Raw genomic sequence first — 12,889 nt, forward strand, 5'->3', positions numbered from 1 at the left:
GGGGGTGGAGGGAGAGCATTAAGACAACCCGAAGAACGGCTTCCACCGTACTATTCCGTTTTAAATTCGAATTTGTTATTGCGGATTGGTTCGAATATAGAACGATTGCAAACGTTCCAGAAAATTGTTAAAATTGAAAGCGGTAGGTGTTATATAACAATTACTACGGTTGTCGAAATACTAAAGATAAATGGTGTTCGCTCGCAAAATCCGCGCGGGCGAAGTCGCGGGTAACAGCTAGTAAAACAAATTTTATTTTACTCACAAATTTTTTATTAGAGAGAAAATGTAAAGATTTTTGGATACGAATATAAATTCAAATACGTATATTAGTACATTTTCATACACGATTAAATATTTCTTTCGCTGTCATTTGAAAAACTAGACCTATAAATTCCCACCGTCCGTCTTCGCTTAATCTCGAAAACGGAGTGAAACAGACGAATGTCGAAACCGGATACGGAAACCTTAGGGGCAGAAGGCCCCCGTTAACTATATACAAACTTCCCACGCGAGCGGAAGTGGCGTTATTTCGACCGAAAAATTTCCCCCGAAAGGTGTTTGTTACGTGACCGGCACTACTCTGTCGTTAAAGGAAAAGCATGGCGTACGGGGGCGAGACTACTAATTTCGGGTGGAGAGCGTATATTTTAAATTTAAAAAATACGATAAAACGCTGCGGCCCGACACGGCGACTACGTGACAATAAACAATCGCTGGTTTTAATAAAATAGCACGAACGGATGAAAATATTTCGGGTGGTTTGTCCAGCAGATTTTGTTCTTCGACAAAATCGAACCGTGGAGTTCGTCTGTCGTATAATTGTAGGCTTAGATAATTTCTCGCGTAAATTCCGTCTAAATTTTAGATTCGTATTTCTAATTAAACAAATCAAATACCTTTTTACATCTTTTGGAAAGATAAAAAATGATGAACCCGGCGTTTTATTTTTATAACTTTTTCAAAGAACGGCGGAACAACGACGATTTCTTCCCCGGGCCGTATCCAACGTAAACTCGGCGCCCTTTTCCGGCCACGGGAAAGCCTGTTAGCGAATGTGCCCGAGTGGGGCGGGCATCCGTATCCTAATCCGTTCTCGGCCTGCGGTAATAATTGGGCGCAATATCGGAAATTTCTCTTTTATCGGCCAGAAAAAAACTGGCAACCAGTTGCTTAACTTTTCCGGCTGTTGCGAGATTTTATTAAAAAATAACTTTTAAATTATTAATCGGAATAAGTAAATAAAATCGTGTGCGGCGCCGTCCGTTACCGGCGTTTGTTATAAAAACATTCTATATTTTTAATAATTGCGTAATGGCAAAAGACTTAATTTTCAAGGTAGGGTCGAATTTTATTATAAAAAAAAAAAACTGTAAATGAGTAAAAGCGAGTCTGATCGGACTCGAAGACACGTGGCCGCCTTCTCCGCCGTTAACCACCAAAATTTAATAGCGTCCACGCTCCTTATATACAAGTTATCACGCCAGATTTCCTTTCTTAATCAATATAGACTGTTTTTTTTTGTAACAAAACCTGGTAACGGATGGCGCCACAGTCGATTTAACTTACGGTATAACCGGAATTTTAATAAAATGGAAACTTGTCTAAGCGGGAGGAATTCTCCCAAACGCAGTGATTTCCCGTTAAAAAAACTGTTTAAACCGGAAAAATATTCCGTACCGCGCGAGTCCGGTTTACGCAGGTTTTACCGTATTACGATTAATAATATAAAAGTTATTTTTTAAATAAAAACTCCTAACGGCCGGAAAAAGTTACGCAACTGGTTACGGGATTGTTTTTCTGTTCGATTCGGTAAAACTAGAGTCGACGAATATCGTTTTTACTTTCTGGGCTCTGTTACCTATAACAGGGAAAAGTGCCGAGACGGGCCCAAAAATGTAAAAATCTCCCCAGATTTACAACTTTTTATAAAACCGACCCCTAGCCTTTTTGTCATATTATAATAATTAAAAATGTAAAAAGTTTTAAAATAAAGTATCACGAGATGGCGCCACCGAAATTTTAACGTGGCCGAGAAAGTTAGCCGCCGATTACTGGAATTTTTCCAATTGGAATATCGACCGGATGCGGGAGACCGGAAGACCGCGACACTTAATCGGTCGAGATAACCATCCGGCGTAACTTAGTTAATTTCTTTATCGTTTAACCGGTTCCGTCGAGTTCGACGTATTAATTGGAATCGGGTGTCGGAGTATCGTCCCGTCTCACGGACGGATCGTCCGTCATAAATTACACCCGTTGCCGCGCCACTCCAAAAGGAAGAGCGGAAGAGTCTTCTTCGCCTCTCATTTCCATCGAACGGGACGGAATTTACCATCATCTTCGACTCGTTCGTCATCTTTAGTCTGCGCTCGGGGCTTTTCCACCTCGCAAAATAACGCGGGTTTAAGTTTTTCCGCCTTCTTCCGCGGCCCGAGGTTTTCTTCCCTGGCCAGATCGCGCCCTCCGCCTTTTACGTTTATTTCTAATACGTAATCGGGGACGGAGGGAGCCCGCCGGAAGCCTCCTCCGTATTTCCGGAATCTGCCGGGTCCGAAAAGAAAAAGTTGGGAATAAAAAACTGGAAACTCCGGAAAAGAGGAGGAAGCGGGATCCGGAGTCGGACCCCCTCTCCGGGTGCGGGGACGAAGAGGAATTACTTCCGATGGAAACTTTTCCTCTTCGGATGACGTCTTCCGGGGTTTACCGGCCCCGGGCGGCGGGCGCCGGAGTTTTCCGGCCCGAGAAGGTCGGGACGGGGCGAGAGAGGCGATAAATAGCGCCGAAGCGACGGTGGACGCCCGATGGCAGTCGTGGCCGAGTGGTTAAGGCGTTGGACTCGAAATCCAATGGGGTATCCCCGCACAGGTTCGAATCCTGTCGGCTGCGGTATTTTTTTTTTCTTCTTTTTTTTTTTCGGTCTCCTTTCCCGCCACCCGCCGACCGGATATATTTGGCATGGGCCCCTTCCATTCTTTTTTCTCTCCTCTTAAAAGGCGGCCTGGGCCGATCGGCCCGTAGATGGCGCCACCGACGACGGAGAATTCGTCGGGGAGGAAATTGCGCCGGACGGGGAAGGCCGGCCGAAGGTTTTATCGATTCTTCCACCGGAAGTCGAACGAGGCGGGGTTAAAGTCGTCTCCCGGAGCATCCCGCCGCCCGATGCAACCGTTTCCTCCGGGGCGGCACCGGCGGAGAAAAGTGTGGACGGCGCCGGAGGTGTTTTAATTTTGTAAATGTAAAAAGTTATTTTCGGCTATTTAAAATTTTACGCAATTTTTGCTCCGAAATAAATGTAGAAAAACGCCTTTTAAAAATTACGTAGAAGGCCGTTGGACATATATTTGTAGGTGGTCGACGGGTGTAAAAGGTTGGCAATTCCCGCTGGCGGTACGTAGTATACGGTGTATATAGGCGGGTGTAATTATTCTATAAATAACTGGTTTAACCTAGTAAGAAATTCCGTTAGCGGGAGGTTACTTAAAACAGGTAGCTAAGAAATAAGAAACGGCGCTACTACAGCGAAACAGACAAATACTGTATTCAAATTGCCGCAGTCTTCCCTCCGGTAAAGAGAGAGAAAAATGCAGCGGTCCGACGACGACAAACCGAGGACGTACCGCCGCCAACTTGGCCGACGGTAAACGGCTAGGGCGGAATTTACTCCGCCAAACAGCTCGGAAAGGAAATTTTTAATATTTACCCGCCTACGTCCGGCTTCTCTCGGCCTCTTCCACGCTTAACCGGCTCCTTTTCGTTAGCCCGGTCGAGTTCTCTTTTTGCCCATCGCCTCTTCCCGTCTCTTCGGTCGGTCCGTTTATTAACCGTCGGCAAATTTCCACCGACCGCGGGTGGAAGTGCAAATGGCAAACACCGTCGGTCTCGCCGTACTCCTCGCCCGAATCTCTTTCCCCCGGTCTTAAAAAATGCCGTGTTTCTTGGCCGGTCCGCTACAACCGAATTACCTCCGGGAAGAGAACGAGTGGGCCCGGACGACGTTACTAAAATATTCTTTATCCGCTGAAAAATCTGCTGGCCCGGGCTACCGTATCGGTTTTCCCCTAGCCCGGTGAACGCCACCTAACGGGCGCGATTGTAGTGGGTAACTTTTTGGGGGTTTGCTCGACCGATAGAATATGCCGACGGCGGTGTTAACCCACGGTCACCCGTTTGGTTCGGCGGTAGAGGAGGTTTAAAACTGACTGTTTTCTACGCAAAAAATCTTTTCACCGGCGGACCGGGAGGATAAAATTCGACGGATTTTGGCTTCGTAATCCAGCTTAATTATTCTATCGACTTACGGTTGGAAATTCCTTAATTTTTTCCCAAAATGTGGTAGGAAACTAAGCCATTAGTTAAGGCGGAACCGGCCGGACCCCCGTCTACTTCCCCCCAGCTCCGGACGTAATAACGGGATTCGATCGTCGTCGGCGTTATCCGAAGATGGAAAAATTGACCTAAACGCCAGGCCGGACAAGGAGGTCGCCACGGGCCACCGGTAATTTTCTTCTTTCCCACCGTCGTATTTTGTATCGCCGGCGGGCCATTATACTTTCGGGGGTGTAACGGCCTCCGTAGTCGCGACACCGCCGCCCGGGCGCGGATAAAAATAACTCGCCGTTCGAGGGACGATCCGTCCTATTAACGTCGTTAGGCCCAACGGCCCGATTTCCCCCGCCGATTTACCTTTCCTTTTATACTTAATTCCGGCCAAACTAAGCGTAGCCCTATTAACCCGAATTTGCCGTCGTCTTTAAATTCGTCGAAGAGAACCGCGGAAAGTCGAAATTAGCGCGTCTTCTCCCTCCAATTCCTACCAAACGCGACTGGTTACGGAAGGACCCCCGCTTTTCCGCTGACCAATCTCTGGGGTGGGTCCTTTCCGACGGCCCGAAGACGGGCCCGCTCCGGGCCGTCCACGGGTCGATTCCCTTAGACCGCGTAGTAGAGCGCGAAGAAGGGGATAGCCGGTCCCCGTCCCGGCGGAGACGTCCCCGGCCGACAGAGAAACGGGTTCGGCGCTTCTTCACGCTCTCCTAGTTTCGCCTCCCTTATAAGAAAGGCCCGCCGCTCCGTGGCCCGTCTTCCCGCCTCGACCGACATGCACGTTCTCCTCCGGGTAAGGCTTTCGTCTTTCTTCTTTTCCCGCCGCCGTCTTAAATCGCTCCTTTCGCCCTTTTTCAGGCCCTCGTCTTCTCCTGTCTGGCGGCCGCCGTTCTGACCCGACCGGAAGCGGTCGACCGTCGACTTTCGCAGGTTCTTCCGTTTTTTCCTCCGTCCGGAGAGGCGGCCATCCGCGTCAAGAGGAGCGGAGGCGGAGTGCTGGGGCCCGTCTACACTTACGTCAAGACCGACCACCACGGCCACTTCAAGTGGGGGGTCAAGCACGTGGTGGGAAAGAAGTACGCCGGACACCGGGGCGGCCACGGGCGCCGCTGATCCAAGGCCTTGAAAATCCCTTTATCTTTATACGAAATAAAGCCAACGAAAATAGTCTCCGTCTCTTAATGACGTCCGATCGACGCGCATGGCCGCGCCGAATGCCACCAAACCGGTAACGCGCCGTCGACCTCGGTTTGTATACGGAAAATGGGCGCGCCCGGGTCGCGCCGCCCGGCCGTAACCCTGGCGCGCGGGCGACGACCGCGATGGTGGTGACGTTACGTAAGTCGGCGAGAGAAGAGTCGCAAGCGGAGTTTGTAAGTTCTTTATTGGACGGAAAAGGAGGCGAGGAAAGAGGAAAAACCAAATTTACACGTAGGATCTTTGTCGGCGGTCAATAAATAGACAAGACTATTTACAGAGGACAGGAGAGGAAGGAGGAGGCGACGGACCGGAGGGGCGCGGAGATCAGTAGTAGGCTTTGGCCGGTCCGTATCCGGCGTGTATGGAATTGTGCACCGCGGGTGCCTGGTAGTAGGAGGCGTAACTGGGGCCCAAGTGTCCGGCCTGGGAGGCGTGGGCCGAGTGGGTGACGGCTCCGTAGTTTCCGTAAGGATCGTGCGACGCCTGCCGAGAGTACAGGGTCTGGTCGGATCCGGCCAGTCCCAAGTGAGCGTTGTATCCGCCGTCGTTCCTGTAGCCCTGCTGCAGGGTCTGGCCGAATCCGTGGGCGTCGAAGGCCCCTTGGGCGGAGTGTCCGACCGCGCTGACGGCGCCGTAGCCCGGACCTTGGAAGCCGTTGGCGTTTTGGACCGAGGCGTGTCCGAAGGTGCCGTATCCGGCCAGGGATGAGTGGGAGTTGTCGGCGGCGTGGGTCCCGAAGGCCACCCCTCCGGGCAGGGCCGGGGCCTGGGCCGCCCGGACGGAGTGAGCGGCCGAGTTACCGAAGGGGGAGATGGCCGCCCTGGAAGCGGTGTCGGCCACCGCCGAGTGGCCGGGGGCTATCTGGGCGTTGTGCGTGTTCTGGGCGAAAGAGGCCTGTCCCAGGAGGGGATTGAGCTGTCCGGCGGCGGCGTTGGTGTGGACGGCGGCCCGACCCAGGTAGGGATTGATGTGGAAGGAGTGTTCCTTGTGTTTCAGCGCCGTGGCCCCCGAGAAGGGGTCGGTGTGGGCGGCCCGAGCCTGGTGGGTGATGGTGTGTCCTCCCAGGCCGTCCTTGGCCACCGCCGTCTGCTGCTGGACGTTGGAGGTGGGGGAGGCCCCGTTGGTCACGCTGTAGGAGAATCCGTTCTTCTGCTGGTCGAAGTTGACTTTGACCGATCCGTCGGGACCCACTCTCTGGCTGTAGGAAGGGGCCAGGACGCCCAATCCGATGGAGAAGCTGTCGTCTCCGGCCCTGGCGGCGGCCAGGAAGCTCAACAGTATCTAAAAAAGACGAGAATCCTTGGAGCCAACGGCGTAAACAGAGAAAAAGCGGGGTCGAAGGACGGTACTTACCAGGAATCGCATGGTCGAGAGAGCGGAGACGGAGGTTGGGAAACGATATTTCCAAAATGTGGCGGAGGGGGTCTAAACGCTCTTATATACGACGAGCACAGGTCCGGGTGGGGCGGCCACTCGACCTTGCGGTCTAAGCCCGTACGGTCCCGCAGATCTTGACCCAGTTCTGGCTTGGAAAAGCGAGTTATCTCCCTTCCCCCGCCGGACATTACCCACTCCGGTTCCGTATGGTTATTCTCGAGGTCGAACCTCCATATTCGACGCCGACCTCCCCGTCCGCGGACGGAGAAACTTTTGTTTCTTCCTCTCGGACGTCGGCAGTGGCCGGCGCCGCCCTCTTCTGCCGTCCAAATACGGAAATTGGTTTTGTATTACAAGTCGGTTGCCGTTTGCGGGTTCGACCGGGGGCGAGAAAACGGCAGGCGAAAATTGCGTCGTCACGCCGACGGCCGCGACGCTTCTCACGCTCGAAATAATTCGTCGCGCGGTATCGAACCCGGTCGAGGTCGACTCGTTTTAACTCCGTTTCCGGTAGTTACGTTCGGAGAAAAATAGGGGAAAGGTCCTTTCTCCGTCGGGCTATAAATACACCAGCCGTGGGCCAAGAGGAGCGCGAAGGGACGAGCTGCCGGGCCGAAGCCACGGCGAGTTTTTAATAGGAAGAAAAAGAAATGCCAAAGAGAATTTAAGGAAAATGTCGGGAAGCGTCTAATGTCCTTTACTCCTTTGGTTTTTAGGGAAAAAACTGGGAGTGGACCGGAGTGCCGAACGTGTTTGTTTAGAAAGGAAAGGAAACTCGCCTTCGTCCTCGAAAATCCCGACGGCCTCCGGACGAACAATACCGTCGCGAGAATCAAACATTATTTCCGGTATTATCGGCTCGGGTATATTGTTTTAAACGCGTCCCCCCCGAAGGCGGTTCGGCCTCCGTCTATCCCGCGTTAATTACTTTTCCGGCGTCGGACCGATATTTCACAATTTTTCCTTTAATAAAAACTCCAGCGGAGTCTTCCACCCAGCGTTAAGATTGGGCCCGGCGGAGGAGAAGAATATCCGGACGGGCCCCGGGATATTAGGGCCGTCCGGAAGTCACCTCCGCATCTTTCCGGAAATTTTTACTCTCCCCTCTCCCGGTCCCGGTAGGTCGACTTTCCGTCACCCCCTCTGCGGACGTCGGAGAAACTCGAAGCCTTTCGTAAGGTTTGTGGCTTTACCGACGACGGATGCCGCGAGCAGAATGGAAAAATCTCGAATGCGTGTAATAAAATACGTAAACTGTATAAAATGTAACGAAATACAACGGAGGCCCGGACCACCCATCCCACCGGCGGAAATCCACGCGGTTTACCGGCGCTTCCGTTATGGGGGAAAGGGTGGAGGAAATGAGTGACGGCAGGACTAAAGGCGGGCGGATAATTTCCGGGGACGAAGCGCCTCCGCCGCCGCCATTGGCCGAAAGGCGCCGGCCCCGCCCGGCAGCGGAGCCGGGAAGGAGGGCGAAGGTGACCAAATAAAGAGAAGCGGATTTTCCGGGGAGAAATCTTCCTTCTTTTAAGACAACTGGCTTAAATAGCGAGTTTGCACCGGAAGAGGCGGCGGGCGACGGCCGCGGATAGGGAGGGAATGGCGCGCCGACGCCATTTGTATCGGTAAGGAAAACCCGTTTAAGAACAAATCGTTTATTTTCCACGCCACGGAATTGGTGGACGGCCCAAACCCACCGGTTTATTTCCAGACCCCGAATCGACCGGGCAAATTTTTAATTTTACTTTCCGTCCTCCGGCCCGGGCGATTAATTAGGAATCCCCGGTCGGAGGTGGAGGACGGAGCGGGAACGACCCCCTGAGTGCCCGGGCCCGACCACGATCGAAATCTTCTTCCTTCGGCCCGTCGACGTTAAAATCATTTTTCGTTACGCGCGGGATTTTCCGGCGCGGATTGTCTTTCCGGTCGGGAAGAATCGTCACGCGCCACCGGATCGACAAAATGGCCCGGGCTGCCGCGCTCGACGGCCCGATGTCGGAGGGGGAAAGTACCGTCTTCTCCTCTTCGGGGGCCATTCGAGGTTTCTTTAGCCGCGGCCTTTAAACCGTCTTCTTCCTTTTCCACCGAGTGGTTTACCTTTTCCGGAGGAGGACGGAAGGCGGGATTCTTCTCCTCTTTTTGGCCATGTCATTCTCTATTTTCCCGCCTCGTTACCCGTGAAAATTCGGCAAACCTCCGGAATTTTCCGGATTTAATTATCCGATCGGAGCTCGGTTTCCCTTTCGGAGGTTAGCGGCGGCTCGGCGTAAAAGATGGTCGTCGGCCGATACTTCTTAATTACCCGCCAAAGTGGACGGTTGGGCGTTTTTATTAGGGAAAAGCGCCCGGAGTTTCGGCTGGACTAAAATATTCTAGAACCTCGGACCTGAACCACGCGACTTACCAGTCCGACGTCTCGCCTACCCCGTGGCGGGTTTCTCCGCCGCAGCGCGCTTCCCGGCAGAGTTCTTATTTCTCGTCCAGAAAATCACCCCGGACGTCGAAAGAGGCCAATCAAATATAATAAAGAACTCCGCGCCCGCCTCCCTCTTTCCGGGAGCGGCCGCCCTTTCGCTCATCCCCGTATTTCCGGCCGCGGACGTCTGGCGGAAGAGTCGGGTAGGCGGTGGATACGAAATTCCTACACCCGCGTGATTGTAGATTTCGTCGGTATAAGGCCGGGACGTGTTTTGAGCGCGTATTTACCGCCGGACGACGAGTTCTGTCCCACCAACTGTCGATTTGGCCGCATTCCGTTACGTGACGGTAAGGACTTAATCCGCTTTTATCTTTAATGGCGCTGCAGACGCCGGTGGTGCGGATAATCGCACCTAGGGGAACAGTTAAATACGCTCTCCACTCTTTTGCCTCGCGCCCGTCCTCCGCAATTCTCCCGCCATAATTATCGCCACTTTTCGGTCGACGGGAAAACCATTTCGTCCGGGCCCAGATTTTCTTTCTCACCTTCCTCCGGCGCCCTCTTCCGACAGAAACGGGAACGATTGGAAAATAAAATCGTTACTCCTGCCCGTTTTAACGCCGTCGGGGAGTTTTCTTCCGTTAATAGTTAGACCCCTTTCTTCTTTCGTCGTCGATATTATTTCCGTCGATTCTTAAGCACGGAAGAAAGCAATTTCGGACTTTCCTTAAATTCCCGCAACCAAAATAAAAATTCCGGACGGAAAATCTCGAGTTATTTCGGCGGCCCCCGCATTCTACGGCGGGGCCCAGACCGGGATGGTTGGCCAGTCCCCTTCTCCCTACCCACCCCAAACCCGGATCTCGGCGGGGCGAGGCTTACCCCTCGGCCTCGACCGCCGCTTTGAGATACGATAAGACGGCTAAATGACAAATAATATTATTTTCCTTGGCAAATTACGCGCGCATTGACAAAAACATTGATTAGATACTAGGGTTTCTCAAGCGGGATCCCGGTCGTTTTTTTAACCCGGGAAATTTTTCTTATTTGGAGTTAAAATTCGGAAAATTAAGCAAATAGAAAGTATAATTAACTCGTAGACTGTCAGAATACATTTGTATTTATTCATTTTAAACCTACTTATTAGTTTTTTCAATTTTTCCTCGATATGGCACGTCGCAAACGGTCAATAATCAACGCGTAGCTTATTTGTGGCGGGACTCCGAAAATTCTTTTCTTGTCGGAACCCGTAATATCTGGAATAATTGGGCTTACGCCGTTTTAGTTCTTAACCGTGCCCGGTGGCTTCGATAACTGCCTAACGCCGGGTTGGGCAAGTTGGGCCAGGATACAAACGAGTACGAAGTTTTTCTTCGTAAACCTAATTATTAAAGACAAACGAACTGTCGAATTATCGGGCTACAAGCTTAACACCGCTATTAAAGCGGCCGAGGTAGACAAATCGAGAATGCTAGACAGCGAAAGAAGTACTACAGTCTCGAAAACGAACTAGAAATCTTCCAGGATACGGGTGAAAAACACATAATATTTGTCTTCTCTTAAATGCATTAAACACGATTCCGATCGCATCGATTGAATCGGAAGGGGCATTCTCGGTAGCGAGACTTTTCTTTACTAAAATAAGAATTAGATCGAGTGATGGGAGTATCGACCATCTTTGCTTTTTAAAATCTTATAAAAATTTACAATAATATTTTGTATTATGTTTTATTTAAAAAACGAAAATTACCTTCTAAGTTAGAAGTTTGATCTAAATTCATTTTTCTTCAAATTTTCGACTCGATTCAAAGTCATTTTTTGTTGTTGTATGCAGTTTCCGGCAAACTTTAATAAATTTTTTCTATTGGTGAACATTTCTACGTAATTCAAAGGTAATTTTTAATACATATCATACGCAGCATTATTAATGTGATTTTGGAGGGGCAGAACGTATTAAATTACTTTAAAAAACGAAAAATAATTATATCATTTGATTTCGTGATATTTTGTATATCTTAACAATAATTAATTCTATCCCGGGATCCCGGGACCGGGAAACGAGAAACCCTATTAGAGACAATAGAGGAATCGCCCCGTCAGATTTTACGACGACCGAGGCGACATTAAAAACAAAAGCGAACTAGGAACCGAGGCGAGAACCGGAAAAATGACGGAAATTGAAAAACAAAGCGCCGAAAAACTACCGATTAAATTATTCGGCGGTGAATTTTCTGGCTTTAGCCCGGCAAATTTTTATTTTCCGCGCGCAAAGCTGCTAGGTTGTTCGGTCGCTCCCCTCCGGTCGAGTTTCTCCGCCACGTCTTCCGCCAATTTGCCGGTTTACCGAAAGACCGTCGGACGAAGAAACAATTACCGGCGCCGTACAGAACAACTTAACGGTCGGATTAATACGGGCAAATAAAGCCCGAGGTTTTTAATCGTAAACGAAAAAAATTCCGATAAAAGTTTTTCGGCTTTCCTCGTCACTCGGGGAGGTGATTTTTATACTTTTACCGTTGTTATATTAAGTTAACGGTAGCGGTAGCGGCTTAGAATATTAATAGACTATGTCGAGAATTAAATATTCCAATTAAATCCGAGTCGATAATCCGCAAGAAAATCCCAGCCGGCCGTCTTCGTACCGGGTCCTCCGGTCGGCGGCTACCGGGGCGGGACCGGGGTTATCGTATACGGCCGAGAATATTATTTAAGCAATTTAATTAGTTTCGGGCGGAAGGCGCGGACGGAGATTCTTGGTCGACATTTATTAAGAAATGCGAAAGCATTCGAAGGAGAGAACGGAAGAGTTAAAGCCTCCGGCGTTTTACCGGAGGAAAGTCGATTCTTTCCGGCGCTTTTTCCGTTCCGAGAAGGGAGAGATCGGCCCGATCTATTTTATTCCCTTTCCGCCACTGGCCACGCCATTCCCGAAACTAAGGACCGGAAAATGACGAATTCGTCGATTTATTCGCACAAATCTTTATTAGAGGATAAAAGAAATGTGTCCGGAGAGGAGAAAGAAGCTTCTCTCGGCCACTACCGCTATTAAAAGGAAAGCGGGCGCACCGGCGTGGGCCGACGTATCCGAAATTCGAGAAGGAAAAGGCCGTCGATTTTATACATTTGTAGCCAAAGCGGGGAGAAGCGGAACCGCGGGTTATCGATAATTTACGTGTTATTTGTATCGGGACGGACGGAGGAATTCCTACCGTTTGGGCGGAAACGGCCGGGAAATTTTCGCTACCGACGGATGCCGCTTACTTTACCGGGAGCATTTTCGGCACGAAAGTCTTCCGGCCCGCAGCGTTAAGGGAAGCGAAAAGAAATATCCGTACACCGAAAGGCAAAGCGGAAGAACGAGAACCCGGGACGAACGCCACAGACGACAAATTACGGTAAACGTAAAAAAAAAAAACAAAATGGCCGTAAAGGGAAGAGAGAAACGAACGAACCGCGGTAACGATAGGCATTTAACAAACCACGTTCCGTCTCCGACCGGTTGGTCCGAAACGGAACGACGCGTCGTAGAAATTAACTAACCGATAATTAGAAAATTACGGAGCG

At 50.6% G+C, this 12,889-nt stretch overlaps 1 protein-coding gene and 1 non-coding gene across 2 annotated transcripts; one reads left to right on the forward strand and one right to left on the reverse strand.

Annotated features, from left to right (window-relative positions):
* Positions 1-2,807: 2,807 nt before the first annotated feature.
* Positions 2,808-2,889, forward strand: TRNAS-CGA (transfer RNA serine (anticodon CGA)). Its single transcript has one exon. It is a non-coding gene; the product is annotated as a tRNA-Ser (tRNA).
* Positions 2,890-5,691: 2,802 nt separating this feature from the next.
* On the reverse strand, positions 5,692-7,170 carry LOC136990787 (uncharacterized). The gene is made up of 2 exons (XM_067289220.1): positions 6,880-7,170; positions 5,692-6,807 (listed from the first exon to the last, which is right to left on the reverse strand). Exons 1-2 carry the CDS (start codon positions 6,889-6,891, stop codon positions 5,851-5,853), a joined length of 969 nt encoding a protein of 322 aa, XP_067145321.1. The 5' UTR covers positions 6,892-7,170; the 3' UTR covers positions 5,692-5,850.
* Positions 7,171-12,889: the final 5,719 nt, after the last annotated feature.

This window comes from Centruroides vittatus, unplaced genomic scaffold, assembly GCF_030686945.1.
Source record: "Centruroides vittatus isolate TY-2023 unplaced genomic scaffold, ASM3068694v2 contig_134, whole genome shotgun sequence".
NCBI lineage: Eukaryota > Metazoa > Arthropoda > Arachnida > Scorpiones > Buthidae > Centruroides > Centruroides vittatus.